Raw genomic sequence first — 21,074 nt, 5'->3', positions numbered from 1 at the left:
TAGCCTCATATACTGATCGCATTTTTAAGGAAACAGGTAGTGAAAACTATTCTGGCCATATACATAGACGCAAACATAGATACCAAGTTGAGCATGGATGAAAGGTATCATTTAAACTTTTTATTAAAATTTTAAAGAATGAACAGTAATAATTGAGGAATTTTGGATGTTATTATTTATTATACTCGATTATTATGTCAGTAAAGGCAAAGGAGTAATGTAAAGTAGATATACGCTTTATATTTTTACATAGAAATATACATTTTATCTGAAATATATTATGGCTAATTGATAGTATCTTTCTTTCAGCCCTGAAGAAATAAATAAACATTCACGAAAATGTTAGGCCGTATAATTGATACACATTGAGTTTTGTAGTGCAGAATTCCCCAATATTCAAATATAATATGGTAAAATTTTGAATATTGGGGAATATATATATATATATATATATATATATATATATATATATATATATATATATATATATATTATATATATATAGAATATCGTACTTAGGACAACTCTAGAGTTATGACAGTATGGACAGGTTATGGAATAATGTGTGACGTTTTTAAGGGCGATGTACCGATGAGCTTAAAGAGAAGGGCCTAAACAATATGCCCTACCGGTTTTTGTGTACAGTGACGCAAAGTAGAATGAAGAATTTATTGTCTCACAAATATGTGAGAGATAGGGTAGTAAAGAAAGAAATTCATAAAATGTGTGGTGTAGAGGAGAGTAGAACTAAAATTCAAGTGGACAGGAGATATTGCCAGAATTAAAGACAATAAAATGACCAGAAAAAATTTAGAATGGTAAACAAGAGTGGTCAAAAGAAATCCGGTAAAACTTCTAACAAGGTCTATTGACGATGCTAAGAGGATCTGTACCAATTGGCTTGCGACGCGCAGGATAGATCAAAATCGAAGTTTCTTGAGGGGTCAATATTCAGCAGAAGATGAGTTTGGCTCGTGATTATGGTCACGAGGGCACTATTCGACATCCAGATCATTAGGAGTCAAGAAATGTGACTTCATATTTTGCACACCTTTTGTTGTTTTTGGCTACTTTCAGATATGCCTTAGTGCTAATGCAGCGTTACAGAAATAAATATTTTTTAAATCATTTAAATTCAGAATCAAAATGGACTTATTACACTGTTATATATCATAGAATAATCTATAATTTCTAATTCAATATATTTTGTGTAATTTAAAAACAATATAACAAACAGGTTGAATAATTATTATCTAAATAAATATTAATAACTTACTTGGCATTTACAGGTCACACATTTATATTCTCCAAGAGAAGAAATATATGGATGATATGTGCTTTGATTTTTGTAGGGTTTCTCTGGATTAATACGATTTTTACAACCACCTTCCTTCAAAATCAGCTCAGAATTAGAAACTTCTTCTTTTCGCTGTACAGGCCATTTTCTTATATTGTCTTCACCCATAGTATCTGGAGTAGTAGCAGCACCTTTGCCGCATTTATCAGTGTTGCTATCTATTCGTTTGCATTTAATTTCTAAATCCAGGGGATCACATGTACAAACTGTACAATCATCGAAGCCAATCGGTATAAGAAAGGGATGAAATTTGCTACCTGGGGAATAGGTCCTACCGTTAAATACGCACTTTTTAGTGCTCATCAAAACTTCGGGTTCCCCACAGATTGGACAGCATTCTCCAGGAGTGGTAAAATTCTTATGAGGACATTTAATGTCAGGACAGTTCATTTCATCACAAGTAGGTTGACCGTCTTGACAAAAACACATTTGGCATGGATTTTTGGATACCCAAGTACTATCTTTCTTGTAAAATTTTCCTTCGAAGAAGCAACTTTCAGTAGGGTGTCCAACTCCAGGTATGTCATAGATTACTGGGACATTATTATCTCTATCTCGATAAGGAGACCGGCAAGATATTGGCAGCTTGACCTATAATAATAAAATAGACACTTATTTTAATTATACTGCAGTCAGATGATAAAACTCACCTTCGGAAGAGTTGCTGAGAGAAGTACTACTTTATGAAGTGAATCCTTTAATTTAACAAATGTCACTCCACTGTCCAACATGTCGAGTTCTTCTTTAGTTAAAACATCTATTGGACTACCTTCCACTTGGTTACCCTCAAATTCTTCAAGAGTCTTTATTAGAACAGGTGCACCAGGAGCTATGATCGGATACATTTCTAAATACAACTCTAATTTTCTTTCGTGACCTAAACCAGAAATTGATAGGTCGTAGTGAATATGACATTCGCTGTCTACCGATATCCAAGCTATACCGCCAACTGTTGACGGTAGAGAATAATTTTCACGTTTTAGAAGTATTGGAGCTGGACCGTCACGGGCATCTGCTACTAATTTAGAGTTTAAATGTCCATGTAAACTGCTATTGCCTACAGATATTCTCATATCTAGTCTACTATTATAAAGAGGCTCCAAAATCTTATGAACCAGTCTGTCTTCAGAACCTAGAAAGCCAATTATATCATTATTCACATTTAAATATTATTTTTTAAATATTCTTACCATGTGCTACTCCTGTATGAAAATAGGGAGTCAATACCTCAGCTTTTCTTTTACCACTTGCATCTGTTAGGGTAACGTTATGGAGCTGGTCAGTATTTCTGTTGTCTATCTGTATATTGTAAATCAATGCCCCTTGATTGTTAAGATACATCCATGTTAGACCATTACTGGGAGACGTTAAATCTCTGTCACCGACCAAGAGTGCTTGGAAAATTTCACAAGTTACTTTAGTTATAATGCTACCACTTAACCTTAAAGCGCTTGGTTCAGAAACTGATGAAACTGTCAATAAGACTCTGCCTCTTGAGAGGGAACGAAGATCTGCCAGGGACACTGGTGAACTAAGTTCGATAAGATTTAGGTCTGGGGCGGGCTTGTTAACTTTGATATTCTGTAAAATAATAAATTAAAATAATTAAAATTTTTAAAATATCATTAAATTTTGAATATAATATTTCTAATTATACTGCTTACCCCTTCAATAATAATTTGTTTCTTTTCATCCAAAGCCAACATCACGTTGATAGGTACTCCCATAGATTCTTCACTTGTAAATAACCCATTAAAGATAATAGCTACGTGTACAGAAGGAGAAGGAGTAGATGAAGTTGACACTAAGGCAGTACCGCCAGATCCAGCCATTCTAGCGGAATCTGTTCCCGGAGCTGGTTCAAGAAGTGAACTGAATAATTCACTGGCAAGGGCAACATATTTTGTAAGTTTACCACTAAGTGTAAATTCTAAATCCTTTGTACCCCATATTAGCACTACGTACATCTTTTCTTGCTTAAGAAGTCTAAAACATAACAGTTTCTGAAATTAAATTCATAAAAACATTAAATTGAAGTGTCAGAAAGATTAAAAAAAAATAATTTAGTGATTCAAAAAAGGAGATATTGATAATTATGCTGAAGCTAGGAACGGATATATGCGATAAATGAATGGTTATGTAAAATAAATAAATGGTATGGAAGTAAATGTATAATATACGTTATATTTGACGTTTCCTAACTTAAAACGTCAAATTAAAAGTTTTGATTTGTATAATCGACCGTTACACTATTAAAAATCAAGAACCCAAACATTGTAGTGACTAAAGATTAATCAGTTTAATGTCACAATTATTGAAAACATTTGAAAACAAGGTTGTACATGCAAGAATACTCAGAAAGTATGTATGAAGCGGATATGAGTAATAGACAGTTTGGCTTTCGTAACAGCTTTGGAACAGTAGAAGCTCTGTATAGTTTCACAACTCTTGCTCAAAAATGTCGAGACCAACAAAAAGATTTTTTCGTTGCACATAAATTAAACATAACATTCTCATGGAATGTCTACAGCCAAAAAGACTCGACAAAAATGATATTACTATAGTGAGAAATCTATTGGAACCAACAGGACGTGGTAACATTAAATGGAAATAGCACCGATGCGCAACAGATAAGTAGAGGAGTAAGACAAGGATGTGTACTTTCACCATTACTATTTAATATATAATATATATATTATGCTGACGATACAGTTATTATCGCTGAAAGTGAGAAAGACCTGCAGAACGCTACTAAACACAATTTGTGATACTGGGGAACGGTTTGGTTTAACAATAAACATACAGAAAACAACACCCATGGTTATCAGTAAGAGGAGTAAAGTTATAACAAGGATCCAGATTAAAAATGAAGACATTGAACAAGTGGACAAAATGAAATACTTAGGAGTCTGGATTACTGAAGATCTAAATTCGAAATCAGAAATTCGATCAAGAATAGAGCAGCATTCTTGAAGATGGGAAAATTTCTGAGTAACCAAAGATTCAATCTGCAAATCCGATATGGGATGGTAAAATGTTATATCTACTCTATTCTTCTTTATGTTGCCGAAGCTTGGATTGTTAATGCTGACTTAATGAGCAAGCTGGAAGATTTTAAGATGTGGCTTTTTGGAAGGATTTTGAAAATACTATGGACAGATCATATTACCAACATAATGGGAAAAGACAATAACTTTTGATCACCATTAAAAGGAGAAAGACAGCATATTTGGTTAAACACACAAATGCTTTTAAAAAAAGCAGAAAAAAGATAAAGATCAATTTGTAATGGTTATAGCAAATCTTGATTAGTAGAGTCGGCACAACAAGAAGAATAAGGCATTGAGCAAGATTTAAAAACCAAGCAGATGAAAAGCTAAGAGCCTTAAGGATACAAAACTGGAAAACTAAGACAAATATTAGAATTAAACAAAGCTATTCCTGGATCAGTTCAAGATCAGATCAGAGATTAATAACAGGGTTTTGGTCACCAATAATTTATATAACTTACTTGACATTAAAAGTATAAATTTAAAATTATAAAAAGTCTATGAAAACATGCAAAACATGCATTTTAGAAAATAAGACATAGTTACCTTCTGTAATCCCTGGGTACCCTTCTCCATATTCCACATACCTTACGCGTTGCATTCTGGTACGGACTGTTGACCAAGCCACCGGCATGTGACAAAGTGAACTCTTCCAAAATATTTCCTTGGTTATCCAAGAAATGTAACGACCTTGGTCTAGCAGCTTTTTCAGATATGTAGAATGAGTAATGAAGATTTCTTCTATGGAAAGTGAACCTGCCAGTCGCAACTACATTATTTTTGTTTAAATCTTTCGGCATCGTGTCGTTTCGAAGATCGAGTGAGGATCTGCCTGTGAGTAAGGCTGCAAAATCTAAAAAAAACACACATTGATAATTTTAAAAGATTATTTTGGCCAATAGTGAATTTTACAGATCAAGGATCTAAGAATGCATGTATCGACTATGAAAAAAGCTTGTTTAACCAAGGGGTCATTATCATCATTCTCTTTGCAATTATTCATACGCGGGATCGGCTCCCTAATCACATTATTCTTAATTAAGTTTTTATCTTTAGTCATACCAATATCAATCCTCCTTACTGACATGTCGTACCTAAGAGTGCCTTCTCGCCGGTCTTTTATACTTGCTTTCCTGTTCTTTCCAGAAATTTGCAAATCAGCCTTTCTTCGTATTGGTTGATTAGCGTCTTGACGTTGAACATGTCCAAACCATTTTAACGTATGCTTTCTCATTTTGGCATTAATTGATGCCACCCCTAGACTTCTCCTTACATGCTCATTCTTAATTTGATCCTTTTTTCTTACTCAACTATCCACCTTATCGCTCTCATTTCCACCACACACATTCTATACCCCTCTTTCTTTTAAACTTCCTAATATTCAGTTTCGTACATAATACTGGTCTTATGCCAGTTTTATAGAATTTTTCTTTCAATTTCATTAGTCTTTCTGTGACATAACACACCACTCGCTTCTTTCTAGTTCATCGATCCAATTCTAATTCTACTGTATGCATCTCTATATATTTTCCCATTACTTTGCAATACCGATCCTAGGCACTTAAAACTATTACTTTTCACAATAATTTCACCATCCAAAGTTATTATTTTATTTGTAATAACTCCATCTCTAAATAAATATTCTAAATACTGTGTTTTTGTTCAATGAACTTTTAAACCTTTTTGCTTAAGAGCTTGTCTTCACTGTTTCAGTTTTTGTTATAAATCCCTTTCTCAATGAATACCATATGAACATTTCTTTCTTTTGCTGTCTTTTTTTATCAGCTGCCTTATAAAGAAAATTGCATCTGTTGTTGATCTGTCTTGCATAAATCCAAACTGATGTTCGGATATTTCGGTTTCTTCACGCATTCGACTATAAATTACTCTCTGCTCCATACGTTAGAACTGGGAGTACACATTGATCAAAGACCTTCCTTTTCAAGCACATGGGAATATCTGATCTAAAGACTTCTCTCAGTTTTCCGTAAGCCGCCCATGCCATTCCTATTCTCCTGTTTAGATCCGTTGTTTGATTATATCTTCCTAATTTAATCTCGTGGCCCAGATATTTATAGCTATACACCTGTTCAATCTGCGTGTCGTTAGTTGAGATGTTTTTCGCCAGTACTAGGTTGGTCATATAATGTGTTTTGGAGAAATTAATTTAATAATAATGGAGAAAGTTCAACTCGTGTACACGAGCTCTGAAGATCTTGAAGAAGCTGGCAGGCATAATCTACCCGGTCTGCAATAAGGACTATGTCGTCTGAAAATCTCAAGTTGTTCAGAAATTCTCCATTTATGTTGACTCCAATATTCTCCCAATTATTTTTTCTCATAGCACTCTGCAACAAAGCGGTAAATAGCTTAGGAGAGATGGTATCTCCTTGCCTAATACCCCTCTCGAAGGGAAATGTATTTGTATTGCCATAATACATTCTAACTGCAGCTGTTGCGCTATTATATATTTATATATATATATATATATATATATATATATATACATATATATATATATATATATATATATATATATATATATATATATATATATATATATATATTCCGAAGAAGAGTTGTGTACCTATAATCAATACTACACTCTGTAAGAGCTCTTAACATGGAGCTATGCTGGACTGAGTCAAACGCTTTCTCAAAGTCTACAAATATTAATATCAATGGCTTGTTGGATTCTGTACCTTCCTCTATTAAGGATTTTATAATTTGTGGGTGGTCTCATTCGTTCCGAAGCCACTCCTAAATCCGGTCTGCTCTAATGGTTGGTGAAAATTCAGCTTAGGTTCCAGTGTGTTAGTAATTATTCTTATAAAGAGCTTATATAAATGAGATAACAAGCTGATAGGTCTGTAGTTTCCAATTTCTATTACATCTCCTTTTTTGTGCATTAACATCATAATGGCACTATTCCATTTTTTTGGTGTAACTCCTTCAAAGAGGCAGGCATTATAAAGAGTTTTTAAAGCTTTTATGACGCATTCGCCTCCTAATTTTAGCATTTCACTTACAATGCCATCTTTTTCAGGTGATTTGCTGTTCTTCATACCTTTCAACGCTGATTCGATTTCCTCTTCGGTTATATCTGGAAGTTCCTCTGATCCTTGATTTTGTATGGCTGGGATTTACACCTCTGGAATGTAAGCATCCCGACGATATAATGTTCTATAGTACTCTTCGATAATTTCCATAATTTCTTGTTGTTCATATACAGCATGCCCTTGTCTGTTTTTTAGCTTATAAATGTTCCTGGTTCCTGTCTGCAACTTTCGTTTTAGAACTTTAAGGCTTTTATTTTGTTCTATGGTATTAGTTGTTTCTTTAGTGTTAAAATCCCTTATGTCTTTCCTAACGGCTTTTGAAATGGTTTTATTTAAATTCCTCAGCTCTGCGATGTTCACTGTGTGCTTATCTTTCATTTTCCTTCTTTTTTGCATTTGGTTCCTTGTGCCTTTTGTAAGTTTTTCATTTTTCCTTGTTTGCTTAACTCGACAGTTCTTCTGTGCCTTCCTTAGAACTATCTCCATTAGCACAACTGTATTAGTCAAGTTTTTCATTCAATAAACTGTCAAAGTACTTTTCCATCGCTTTTTGACATCATTATCGTGAACTAGTATTTTATTGTTTTCATATTGGATACATCTAATCTTTTTCTTTCTTTGCTCTATATTTGGATGTTTTATATATATTTGATTAATCCTTCCTAGTATCAAGTTGATTGTACAGATTTGTATACATATGCTTCTGCTTTAGTTTTAGCTACATCTGAGAATAAATCGCCAAAGCAAAAATGCGAAGATTTCTTTGTCGAAACCAAAATTCAGATTTTTGCTTTAATCTGTGCCTTCTATAAATTGCAAGGCAAAACAGATGATGAAAAAGATGTAAGAAAGACATGGGGAATTTAGAAGTTGCATTTCACAACATATCTCCTCATCTAAGCAAAAATCCTTTCTGTAGTGAACTGGTTTCTTTTCACGTATGGTGCCTCTGTATATTCGTTTATACGTATTTCATCCTACCAGGATTCATCCTACCAGAGCGACTGGTATAGAAGTTCTAAAAGTTAAATCAAATCTTTTCCTTATAAAGTTTAACTTATTGTTTATAAACTTATTTAACATTTATAAACTCATAAACATTACAGTATTTGTTACAGATTAAAGCAAAAATATGAATTTTGGTTTCGTCAAAGAAATCTTCGCATTTCTACTTTGGTGATTCTTTCTTAAGGTTTTTCCAAGCATTTCAATGGCTATATCCCTAATACTACTGGCCATATTCCTCGAAATTGTATTAGGGTTTCAATGTTCTATATAATTTTTTCTGCTATTTTTGCCATGAATAAACATTCTCTCTCATCTTTTAACATTCATCATTTAAAATAATCTATTTGGGAGTGATTTTGTCCACTTTTTCCTGTGATAAGTTTACATTCACTCTTTTGAAAGAATATAAATACCATATATAACGCTGTTGCTAATTTCAGCATGTCTGTTCAAAGTTAAATTTTCCATATATTGCTTCATATTCTATATTTATTGCTTTTTAACCGCTATGTAATAAAAGTATATATATATATATATATATATATATATATATATATATATATATATATATATATTTATATTGTATACGACTTTTTTGATATTGATGGCTTTGGTTAGGACTAATTAGCCAGATATAATGACATGTACATAATAATTTGACTAGTTTAACCCAGATTGAGGATGATCACATAGTTGTAACTAGAATACAACTACAGGTAGAGAAAAGTAGGCCTTTTAGGCAAAGTTTAAAGGTAGGGTGAACCGTCGCCCTTTATAAAGCAAATTATAGAGACCTATCAGTGCCCTATACAGTGGTCTCTATTTTATGTCATTCAACGTAGATAGCACGTATCTATACGTATACGTCTGAGCTTAAGTATATATTTCAAAAGTTATGTAAACCTTGTCCCTTACAAACATTCTAGTATGTGTTTCATTTTAATTGTGGTCCAATTAATGTGGAGAAAGTACTTACGGTTTATTCTTCTTTCCTCCTCTTCAATAACATTTTGTGGGACGATGTCTTGTATAACGTCGGGTTCATCTGTAAACAAAAAGAGTTCTAAAATTAATTTTACGACCATTTGTGGGTGTATCTGTAAAAAGTGGGCGGCCATATGATGTTAATTAACAGTTCAATATTACTGATCGAATATGGTAACGATTGTAACGGCCACATTTGTGTTGCTTATATTGCAATGGCGTATCGCTCTTTAGTTTATCTGATACACTAGTTAGTAAATGAAAAGTTGTATAAGCAGTAGGGTTAAATAATGATATTTTCTTATGTGTCAAAATAAATTCACTAAAAACTATTTCGATTTAATTGTTCCTTTATTTTGTTACAACTTCAATGTAATGATAAGTATAGTCTCCGCCAATGTTGATTACTTTGTTTTTTAAATATATATATATATATATATATATATATATATATATATATATATATTCTAAATAAAGGTATAAAGGAATTTATTCTTACTCATTAGTATACTTTGCTAATAATTTGTCGTTTTGATTAACATGTCAAAGTCAAATTTGACTGGCATAACGTCTAATTATTTATATAAAGCCCTAATTTGAATTCGTTCTAGGAGCTTTATAGTTATTTATGTATCAAGGGTGTTATTAAGATCCTTACGCCCGAAGAGCAACATAATCCAGCCAGAGGGCTTTGGCCCGAGGGATGGATGTTGCTCGATGTGCGTAATCATCCAGTAACACCAATGGTACATACAAGATTTTATTTTTGACTTCACATACTAAAATTGAGACGTTTTTACTTTTGATTTTACTGATGCTACAAAATATATATAAGTATGCATATTTTTAGTAGTCTATGACAAATAAAGTGTTTGAAAGTAGTCTATCAAAGTTTTTAATATTTTGACGTTTGTTGATTATATCATGTAGTTGTTCAGTTGGAATTATTTTTAAATGTGGATATACCAGAAATTATTCGAGAAAGTGTAATAAAGGCAACAGAAAATTTATTGCCGCTTTAATGCAGGCCATTGTAGAATAAAGAGTACAAAATATTTATTCAATGGAAATTGAAAACTAAAATCTTTCTCTTCCTCTTTATAAGCAATTCTGCTTGTTCATTGGCGGATCAATACCTCTATGAAAGGTTGTCACTCTATCTTTTGCGCGGTCGTCCGATACTTCTGTCTTAATACAATGTTGGATTTTTGCAATTATCGGTTCGACTATTGTATTAAAGTGAGATAAAAAGGGTTATTAGTAAAACATTTTCATATTTTATACAGTCACAGCGGAAGAACAATATTGTTCTGTCAATATTGTTACAGATAGCCCAACAGATATTTAAATTACCATTCAAACCACAAAGCAAATATCAAAAAAGGAAATATTAAATCATTGTATCATTTGAAACCCGAAACACGAAAACCTGCTCCAATGAAAATCCATTTGGGGAAGAAAAAAACCTGGTGACCAAGGTTTTGACAACAAATGACTAACATTGTCACAATTTATTGTTATTATTTATGGCTTAAAAACGTAATTTCACAAAATTGAAGAAAGAAAAAACAACAAAGAAAAAACAACAAAACACCACAAGTAATGTAGAAACACTTACAAGAAGGGACAAAGATGACAACAATACAAATTATAAAGGGCTTAGGATAAAGGGAAGAGAGATGGACCACCTTTTAGAAAACTGATGCCTGTTTCTTTATTAAATAAACATCAGAGTAGAAAAACATTGCATAACATAATTTAACATTGGTATTTGTTTTAGTATAAATATAAATTTGGTATTTTAAGTAAAAACTAGAAATTATAATTCTTAAACTTAAAAAAAAATATAATGCACTGGCACGTCATCGGTCCATCTGTCCCCAACTGTGGAGATGAGATGGGCCACTAGGAGTAGGAGAGATGGACCAATGGACTTTCTGCACTTGTTACAGAGATTAGCGAACCCAGTACAAGTTTCATGTTACCAGTACTTACAAAAAATACATTGTAATCAGTCATCTTTTTTACATGTTTGGCGATAGTCCTCGTTCCACCCAACACACTAATTTTCAATATCACTCATGTTTTCATCACCACTAGTGTCGTTTAGAGTAACATTTTTAGATAGTGACGATTCGCTTGGCTTTCTCTTACTTTTTTGTTTTTTATAGGTTTTGAGCTTTTTTTAATCGAGGCATCCTTCATTTTAATAAAGTCTTGAGCAGTAATCTCTCCAGTTATTTTTTTACGAACTCTCTTTACTGCTGTTGCCAATACAGGCACGAGCGTTACCTCATCAAGAGCCTTTCCGGGAGTTATATCTTCATCAGTAATTGATGACTTGTTTGGGCTACTGTGTAAAGATATTTTACCACTGATTCCAGAGGGAACTGGTTGAGGAGATTCTGATCTAACTGGAAAATACATTGTTTCTGTTTCTGATGGGGTGTGTGTCAAAAATTAATATTCTGGGATTATTAATGGATCAAACGGATAAATTCCGTGGATTTAAATGCGGAAGCCGCATTTTGGACAGTTGCTGAGTTTCCCCATGCTCGACCCAAGAGTTTACCAAACTGAATGCGTTTTAGAACACTGTGTTATTCTGTACCATAAAACGGCATAAAAGTTGCTTTTAAGTGACTTAAAAAAGCACGATCCAGAGGCTGTAGGTAATGTGTTGTGTGGGATGGCAAACAAAATAAAATTATTTCGTTTTGGTCTACAAATTATAGTAGATCCAGGTTGGTCGTATGGGATGTGTGGCCATCTAATATTAATAAGGTTTTACCTGGAGGCTCTCTCGGCAAAAAGTGTGTTTGTAACCATTCTAAGAAAATGTCACTGTTAACGTATGCTGATTTTTCCGACATCCTAATTTTGGAACCAGGTGGCATACCATAATGCCACTCGTCTTTTTTACTTTTTCCCTTAAAAATGCAATATGGGGGCAAGAAAATCCCTTCTGCTCTATAGCAAGCTAATACACTGATCGTTTCACCTTTTTCCCCAGGGCTTATACTAGGACCACATTTTGAACCTTTTTCTGCTAGAACTTGACTGGCTCTAGTATTCAGTTGTAATCCTGTTTTGTCAGTATTAAATATGTGTCTGGGTTTATCATAAAAATTATATTCGGTTCTTTGGACATTCCTAAAGCTCGTGCAATTGAGGTGTTCTCTGCTTTTCTAATTGAAATTTCAGGTCTTCGTTTTGAAAAGAGCTCTAACCATTTTTTACCAGCTTTACCTAAAAGTAGACAATAAGTAACTCTTGTATCAGATTTATGAATTTAAAAATTTACCTTCTTCTACATTAAATTTATTTGGGATTCCTAATCGCTGAGCTAAATTAAAGGCCATGATTCTTACTTCAGTTCTGGTTGGTACAAAGTCTGTGTTTTGTAGTTTTTTTTATATGGCTAACGATTTTAGCTTCAAAAGTAGTTCCTAAAGAACAATCTGGACACAATCGGTTCATCTTATCCATATTGTTTGTTTTTATTCGACGTTTAAAAGTCGTTTTGGGTATTCCAAATGCTTTGGCGGCTTCATTAATACCCATATCACCATTCTTTTCAGCATCTACGGCATCGATTAGCTCCCTAGAGGTCCAGTTACCTCTCTTAGGTGTATTTTGTTTGCGAATATATTTATTGGGCATAATCCTAAAACAAAACATACTGGTCCAACTCTCCAACTATCCTCAAATAGGAGGACAGATGGACCATGACCCGTATTGTTTAAAATAAGCAGACTACAGAAGTAGTTCTTACTCTATAATACACATTTTAAATATAGTTCAATAATAAACTAACAAATAATCGGTCAAACTCACCTGTTTTTACAAAAAATGAAATTTAAAAAACTCAAATAAAATTATCACACGTGGCAGTTTCAATTATCGTAAATAACACTCCTACATGTACGCACCGATGCGTTACAACTGGCGTCTCTTAAGCAATTAACGTTAAACGATACAACAGAGTAGGATAGACTTGCCCTGTTGCCAAGTTTGGTCAGGTATACATAGCGGACCGACTATCCTCCTGGTCCATCTCTCCTCCCTTTACTCTATCAGAAAAAGTGAAAAAAATAGGAAATAAGTACATCAGAATATCATTCAAAATAATCAACACTGATATCTATCCTGTCCAAAACCAAACCCAACAACACACAAGAAAGATCAAAGAACTGCATCCATAAAATACCCCGTGAATGCGATAATTGCGACAATGCACTATGTAGGAGAAACCAACCACTAAGTGTCGAGCATGAAACATATTTCAAGGACAGAGAATTTGACGAATCTGCCCACAATACACAAATAATCCACGTTAACCACACTTTATACAAGCAAATAAAACAATAGAATTTTCTTGATAAAATAAAGGCAAATATCGAGCACAGTTTTATTAATTAAATCTTGCCAAGTTAAATCGTGCCCTTGCTCATTCATGAAACTGTGCTCGATATCTGCCTTTATTTTATCAACGTTCATTTATTCGAGCATTCAACCTTATATCAAAACAATAAAACACACAAAACAGTGAGAATTTGATATTCCGAGGGTAAAACACGATCCTCAGATTTTTTGTCAACCAAAAAAAGGTTATTGTCTACAAGATCGAGGCCAAGTAAGTTATCACCAATATTGTAAAACATAACTTACAAATAACAACTTGTTCGGTTATACATTTTTACAACGAGTTCCGGAGTGGAAATCAAAACGTCAAACGTTATTTAAAAATGTCATTTTCATTACAATTAATTGTGCATAAGTACCTATTAAAAAAGTTTTATATATTTAAAATCAACAAGAAAATAAAAGGTATTATTATGAAAGTTTTTATGGCTAAATTATTGTGAAACAGAATTTATTATATTAGTTTGGAAATTTTTACCAGTTAACTCATTTGTACGCCCATGGTTTTGAGATAACAACCATTAGATACGTAATTTTTCCTATCAATGAAAATTATAGGCAAATTGAATGGACCGTTGAGTGCGCGGGCGTCCGCGTAAGATAGCAATGAGTGGTGAATGCACATAAGTTGGAGATGGGACCGGTTAGTCTGTGACTGTTCTGGCAACTTTTTATGGAATAGAAATTTAATTACGTCACATTAATATTCTGATAAGTAATTCATTTTTAGTTGATTATTCAGCAGACTTCATTACAAGAGAACATGAAATTTCCAAAAGGCAAATAGTACCACTGTTATTATGGAGTAATTTCAAAAATTAATGAAAGTAAAGTAATGCCTAATCTTAAATGTTTTGAAGAATTAAAAACTACGATACATGCAAATCAATTTGTTAATAAGCCAGAATTTAATCTCAGAAAATAATAGCTAAAACCCACTAGTATAGTAGCACAAGATACAAAGCTATATACAAAAAGGATAAGAAATAAAGAATGTCAACATTAAAACCAAATAAAAGTAAAAAAAGCATGCTGATCAGAATATAAACTTCGTGTCTACATAAATATTTAACCATCATATTGTAATGAAAAACTCCATTTATTAGTTTTAGTGACCTAAAATTTTAATAAATCCGTATATTTCTTACAGTTACACAACGGACAAACCAAAAATAGAGACATTAAAAAAATTTTAAAAGTCAATATCAAAAAATTTCCGAGGATTGTGAAAACACGTAAATCGGAACAGGGAACAAGATTGTGCGGCAACGATCAATCGTATCATATAAAGTTAAAACATCCATAGGAGCGATAAAGGATTGATGTGGATAGACTGTGGAAAGCTTCAAGCGATATATCGAAAAACAAAAATCAATCAACCAGACAAATCACTCAAACAAAAAAACTGGATAGAATAAAAATTTATTTATGTTTATCTGATTTATTTATCTGAAATATAATAATCAAACTCAATTTGCATAAAAACGGAAACAGTAGCCAGATTGGAAACATTTTTAAAATGCTCTTTGTGAAATAAACAATGTAAGCATTGAATATGGTCACACTACTAAATCTATTTGAGGTATAATTTATTTCAGGGTTTTCAGGGTGAAGTACTAGGTATGGCGTATATTTGAAGCTTTTTTACATAAACCTTTGATTTGTGTTTCGTAAATAAACTTATATTAACAACCGAAACACCAGAGACATTAAAATGCAGTGCTGCGTATTGTCTTCTGTTTAATGTCTATAGCGAAGCCATATTTAAAGTTGTGTTCTCGGATTCAATAGAACGTATATCTATCAATAAAGAAATTTTAAATAATTTATGTTTTGTAGAATATATAGTAATAGTATCCCTTGCTTATCACTAAATCAGTAGTTCAAAACATCCAACTGGTCATTGAAAATATTACAGTTGAGAGAGTGAATTCATACAAATACTTGGCACGTGAATAACAACAAAATATTTGACCAAGATAAAAAAATCAGGACTTGTATTTATGTATCACGTAGATCATGTATTAAACTAAAGATATTTTTGTGTTGTCGGACTATAGATGCTTCGAAGCTACGTGTTATTTACTCTTCTATATGAAATGGAAGTGTACACTAAAAATAAATTTAAATAAATTGACTGACTTTGAATTTTGGTGTTAGAGAAGATTTTTAGTAGTACAATCAATGGGAAGAATGTCAAACGTAGGAGTAATTTGGATGATGAGAAATTAACAGTGAATAATATTGACCAACCAAAGAAGTAAAGGCAATACCAAAGTCATAAAAAAGAAGCAAATTTGAGTAGGTACTTGAAACATGGGATGAGAGGGCAAAAATACGCATAAGTAAGCTGTGGAAATCGTTCACATAGCAATGAGGGTGTCAACTTTCGATAGAAGATAGAAAGTCGCACGCTTAAACATTTCCATTTTGCATTTTGCAAGTCGGGCAGCCATGTTACGTCTGCTAGTAATAAATGTTTTTTATGTAGGTATTGTATTAACCTACATTGGTGTTTTGGTACAAAACGTGATTTGGTACAAGAAGATTTAAGTCAATATTTTATTGTTTTCAAGAGAACCTGATAGGTGCGCGTATGTGGTACATATAGATACTTACAGTTCCACCTTTGTTTTTGTAACTTTGAGAGAGTGGCGGCTCGTGTTTTTATCTATTTGTCTGTTCTAGTAATCCTAATCCGTTGTCAAATTTTGTCACTTAAGGTCAGTGTATTCAAGAAGTTATAACCTCTATCATACGCGTGACCTTTTATGTTAGTTTTATACTTTTATTGTTTCAAACTATTTTATTACGAGTATATTTAACTTGTTTTCACATGTTAAATGCAATGATTAAAAAAATGTATTATTTTAACATAGCTAGAATGACGGATGGGCAATGGACAAATAGGTTATTCGAATGGAGACCAAGGGAAGACAACAGAAGCGTCGGTCGACCACCTACACGATAGGTTCTCGATTTAAGAAGAAAAAATAAAAACTTGAAACTGGAAAAAATAAAAACGAGAGTGGTGTAAGATAGACGGGGTTGGAAACACGAGGAAGAGGCCTATGTTCAGAATTGGACTTCTGAGGCTGGATGATGATGATGATGACATTTTTTTCGATTTAAAATATGATTATAGGTAGTGATTCGAATGATAAAGAAAATTTTATAAGCTATCCAGAAATGTGAAAGAGATTCTGTCAACGAAGATGATATTGAAAACATACAATCTTGACTTTATGAAGCATTTCAGCGAAAAAATGTTAAAGCAATTTATTCTAGGAAATGGCATAATACTAAATTATATCGTACAATTACAATATTTAATTTAAAGTTTTATTTTTAAGCTACTGAAAATGAAGTTATGTTAAAATTATTAAACTTGAATTTTAACTTTGAGTTTTTGAATACCTTATTACAATAGAAATAACCAGTTTTTGACCAGTTTTTGACTTATATAAAGATTTCATGTCTGCATATATATAATTAAAAAAATATTATATATTAATGTTATTTTCAATTATTGTTTAAAATATTATAACTAAAGACGCTATAAAATATTCTCAAACACAATTTTAATTTGTTAAAATACTATACATAACATGAGTTTCCCACCTTTATTCGCTACCTAAGTTTCTGCGTGGTCAGAGATGAGAAAGTTTCAAAAAGTAACAACCAAGTGCATATAAGGCATCCAAAGACGACTACGACCGTATGTCGCTGTTTTTATTGGCGACTTAACCTATTTTCAACCAAATGGCAAAGATCTCTACTATTTCGTTTTAGCAATATCTAAATTGTCGATTTTTCAAAAAAAATTGTAGTTTGTCTAGGCGGAAAGAGACTTCTTTGACACATTAACCAACAGTTACATGTCTACCGGCCAGTGGCGTAGGAAACAAACTTTTTCGGATGACTTTAGTTTCAATGAAAAAAATTGTGCAAAATTAGTAATCTTTAAGATAATCTCGTATATTTATTTTAATACCATTCTAAGAAATATTAAAACAAATTATCTATACAATAAATCAAATGTAAAATAGAAAAGTAAACTTACAATTACAAATACTTACGAATTTAATTTTATGTATAGAAAATGTATTACGCTCAGAGAAAGTTTAAGGGCAATATTTGAACCCATACCTAATATCGAGACAGAAAAAACCAAGAACACCACACTTTTAGCCAAATACTTCATATTTTAATATAATTACAATATACCAATAATATAGTTGCATAAGTATAAGAGATGTGGCAATTAAATAACGTGACTGCAAAACAATATTCTATACATATTTACTTCAACATACACACCACCTCGATCCCTACAATGCTCCATGTGATACTTAATTTTTCGAAACAGTGTCGGAAGTCTTCGTCTTCATCTCCGTCTGGACGCATGCCACTTTGCTCTTTCTTTTGCAATGAGATGGAGGGTCCCACACTAGATTGCTGTACTTGGCTAGAACCTTCTTGACAGATAATGCTGAATACTTTTTGCATGTTTAAACTATTATATAAAATATGCCATGCAAATTGTTTGTTAATTCCGACAGTTTCAGTAATAACACGAATATTTAGCGAACGATCAGATCGAATCACATTCTTTTGATATTGTCATCCGTTTTTGAGGTGTAAGGATGACCCGGTGTGAATCATCTTCAATGACTTGTCAGCCTTTTTGAAACCACTTATACTTTATATTTTTAGGTTTGTATGAATACTTACGCTATGGCTATGAGGATTTTTTTACAGAAGCAAGAATTACTGCAATCGAAAGACAAGACTTCGCATTAAATAGTTATTGGTGGTTTGGCAGATGCCTCTAATTTCTCTTGCAGCGTCAGTCTTGTATGTATCACGAACTTTAACATGAAATCCTATAACCATATAAAGCGTTATATAACCAATTAATTCAAAGACTTCTACCTAAATAAAAAGGGGAACTTAGAAAGCGAGACGACACGTGAACTTGTAAAAATTAAAAGAGGCGTAAGACAAAGTTATATTGTGTTTCCTAATGGGGATACTAATTGAGAGGTAGATACATGAAGAAACAGTTAAAATCAAATATAACCCTAGAGTTTGGATCTATGCAAGGCAGAACAACATATACAGAACAAAATATTATAAGGTTACTAATGCAGAAATAAGAGAACAAACAGTCATATGCTATACTGATCTTGAGAAAGCATACTCGTATGATAGGGCGACCCACCAGCGATTTATCATATTCTTTTTTTATTCGTATTTGTTATCGTGATTATTGGATCAGATAATAAAAAAGTTAATATCAGTTTTGATGTTTAATACATGTTTATTATCAGGTGGTGCCGGTAGAAAATAAGGCAATTGCCCTAAAAGACGGAAACCGCAGGAATGGAATTTTTAAGAAAAAGGCAGTAGGGCTTTTGAAAAGAGCATTAATTTAAGGAATAAGTTACTTATATAAATATGATAGTAACTTTTAATTCATCATCGGTACCATCAATACAATTCTAGATGAGTCTTGACCGCGTTTACTATTTTCCTCCACTGTTGCCGGTCTTATGCAATTTTCCATTGTTGTATTCCTATTTTGCGTACATCGGTTTTTACTGCTTTAACTTTCTTCTTTTTCTTGGGCAACCAGTTTTTGATCTATCATGAGACCTTTCCCAAAATGTTGTATTGAAGAGCATTTCATTACACGATATTAGTCCATGTCCCACTAAATTATCCCATATCATTCGATTATTGGGTGAAACAAATTTGAAAAGCATTAGTTTTAGGTATTCAGGATGGACAGTACAGAGAAGTAAAGAAATAGATGAAGATACGTGCAGAAAAATGAGATTAATATAGAAACAAGTGACAAGATATATTACAAAAAAATCTAAAAGCAATTAAATTTAATTTAAAACCGTCGATGATGTATGGCACATAATGGTGGGTAGTTTAAAATAAAAACAAGGAACGCAACTTGGATGCAACGAAAGTCTGAGCTTGACACCTACTGTTGCCACAATTAAAGGACATGCTAAAGTTAAGGGTAAGTGGAGGTCAGAAAGATCATGAAAATTGTAACAAGCGTTAGAAGCAGGCTATAATCAACTAGAAACAGTTACGTACGACATATTTTTAAATTAATTAATGTTGGTAAAGATAAAAATATATTAAGAACTATAATTAGTACAATTGACTGTTTAGAGGGACTAGGACAAAGTTGATGATAATGATTATGCATGGCATAATTTTGTAAAATTGATTTTCCTAATTAATATTGATTGGTACTACTAATTAATATGGAGTAACGTCAATTTTATTAAAAATATCGATCCTTTAGCTGACTAAAGGGCTAAGTAACCATATGAAATGACTTAAAACAATCCAGCATTTCTCTTAATACGAAAATGATCTTTACAATTCCTAGACTTTTATTATATTTAAATTAAAATACATTAATAAAATTTAAAACTAGACTTGTTTATACAAAATAATTAAGCGATGTCCAAGGAAATATATAAATTACATAAAATATATTGAAATAAATTAACATTGAAAAGAAGATGAGTATCACTGAGGTACTGTAAGACTTGACGGAAGATAAACTGCAGATTCCTATACTTTTCTTTGACATATTGTTGCTGTCAGAAAATCCTGTTTCTCCGTCCATGTTAAAGAATACTATCTCACCTTACGGGCGCCACTCAGGTCGTACCAAGAAGGTATTCATCTGAACAACTTGTCCACATGCTCATTGATTATGCTACAATCGATTTAAGTATGCACATTGGTTGTCGGTATATCATTAAATTGATATTACCTTATATTATTGATAGGTACTTTTTTGGAAAGTTGAAGTTTCGCGATATGTATGCTGCTAAACAGTGACGAAACTTTAACTGATTTTCTGTTATCCTTTTATAGAAATAATCATTTTTATTGGATGGAGTCTATATCGATTGGACGACCATATCGGTCTGTTATAAAATAGTAATATTACAAAGTTGTTAATGCGTCTGTTACAAATTATTTGACTTTATGACCACAATGAACAAAATTGTTTATATGTTCTCACAATATTTAAAGATTTAATAAGATTATTCGTGTCCATACATTCCTATGGTTTAGTGTAAACATTTTTTCATTACTTCATTTGCCATTTGCCTTTCATATATATATATATATATATATATATATATA

General features: G+C 32.4%; 1 protein-coding gene across 1 annotated transcript in view; it reads right to left on the bottom strand.

The window, feature by feature from the left end:
* Window positions 1-21,074, bottom strand: part of sog (chordin short gastrulation) — a 292,748-nt gene that overhangs the window by 19,994 nt on the left and 251,680 nt on the right. The window contains exons 4-9 of the mRNA XM_072523100.1: window positions 9,451-9,519; window positions 4,954-5,260; window positions 3,022-3,343; window positions 2,548-2,938; window positions 2,008-2,489; window positions 1,277-1,948 (exon numbers count right to left, since the gene is read on the bottom strand). Coding sequence (XP_072379201.1) covers window positions 1,277-1,948; window positions 2,008-2,489; window positions 2,548-2,938; window positions 3,022-3,343; window positions 4,954-5,260; window positions 9,451-9,519 — 2,243 coding nt within the window. The remainder of the gene's footprint in view (window positions 1-1,276; window positions 1,949-2,007; window positions 2,490-2,547; window positions 2,939-3,021; window positions 3,344-4,953; window positions 5,261-9,450; window positions 9,520-21,074) is intronic.

This window comes from Diabrotica undecimpunctata, chromosome 2 (genome assembly GCF_040954645.1).
Source record: "Diabrotica undecimpunctata isolate CICGRU chromosome 2, icDiaUnde3, whole genome shotgun sequence".
In the NCBI taxonomy this organism is placed as follows: Eukaryota; Metazoa; Arthropoda; class Insecta; order Coleoptera; family Chrysomelidae; genus Diabrotica; species Diabrotica undecimpunctata.
The sequence above is the reverse complement of the archived record's forward strand: the minus strand, read 5'-3'. Positions and strand labels throughout refer to the sequence as shown.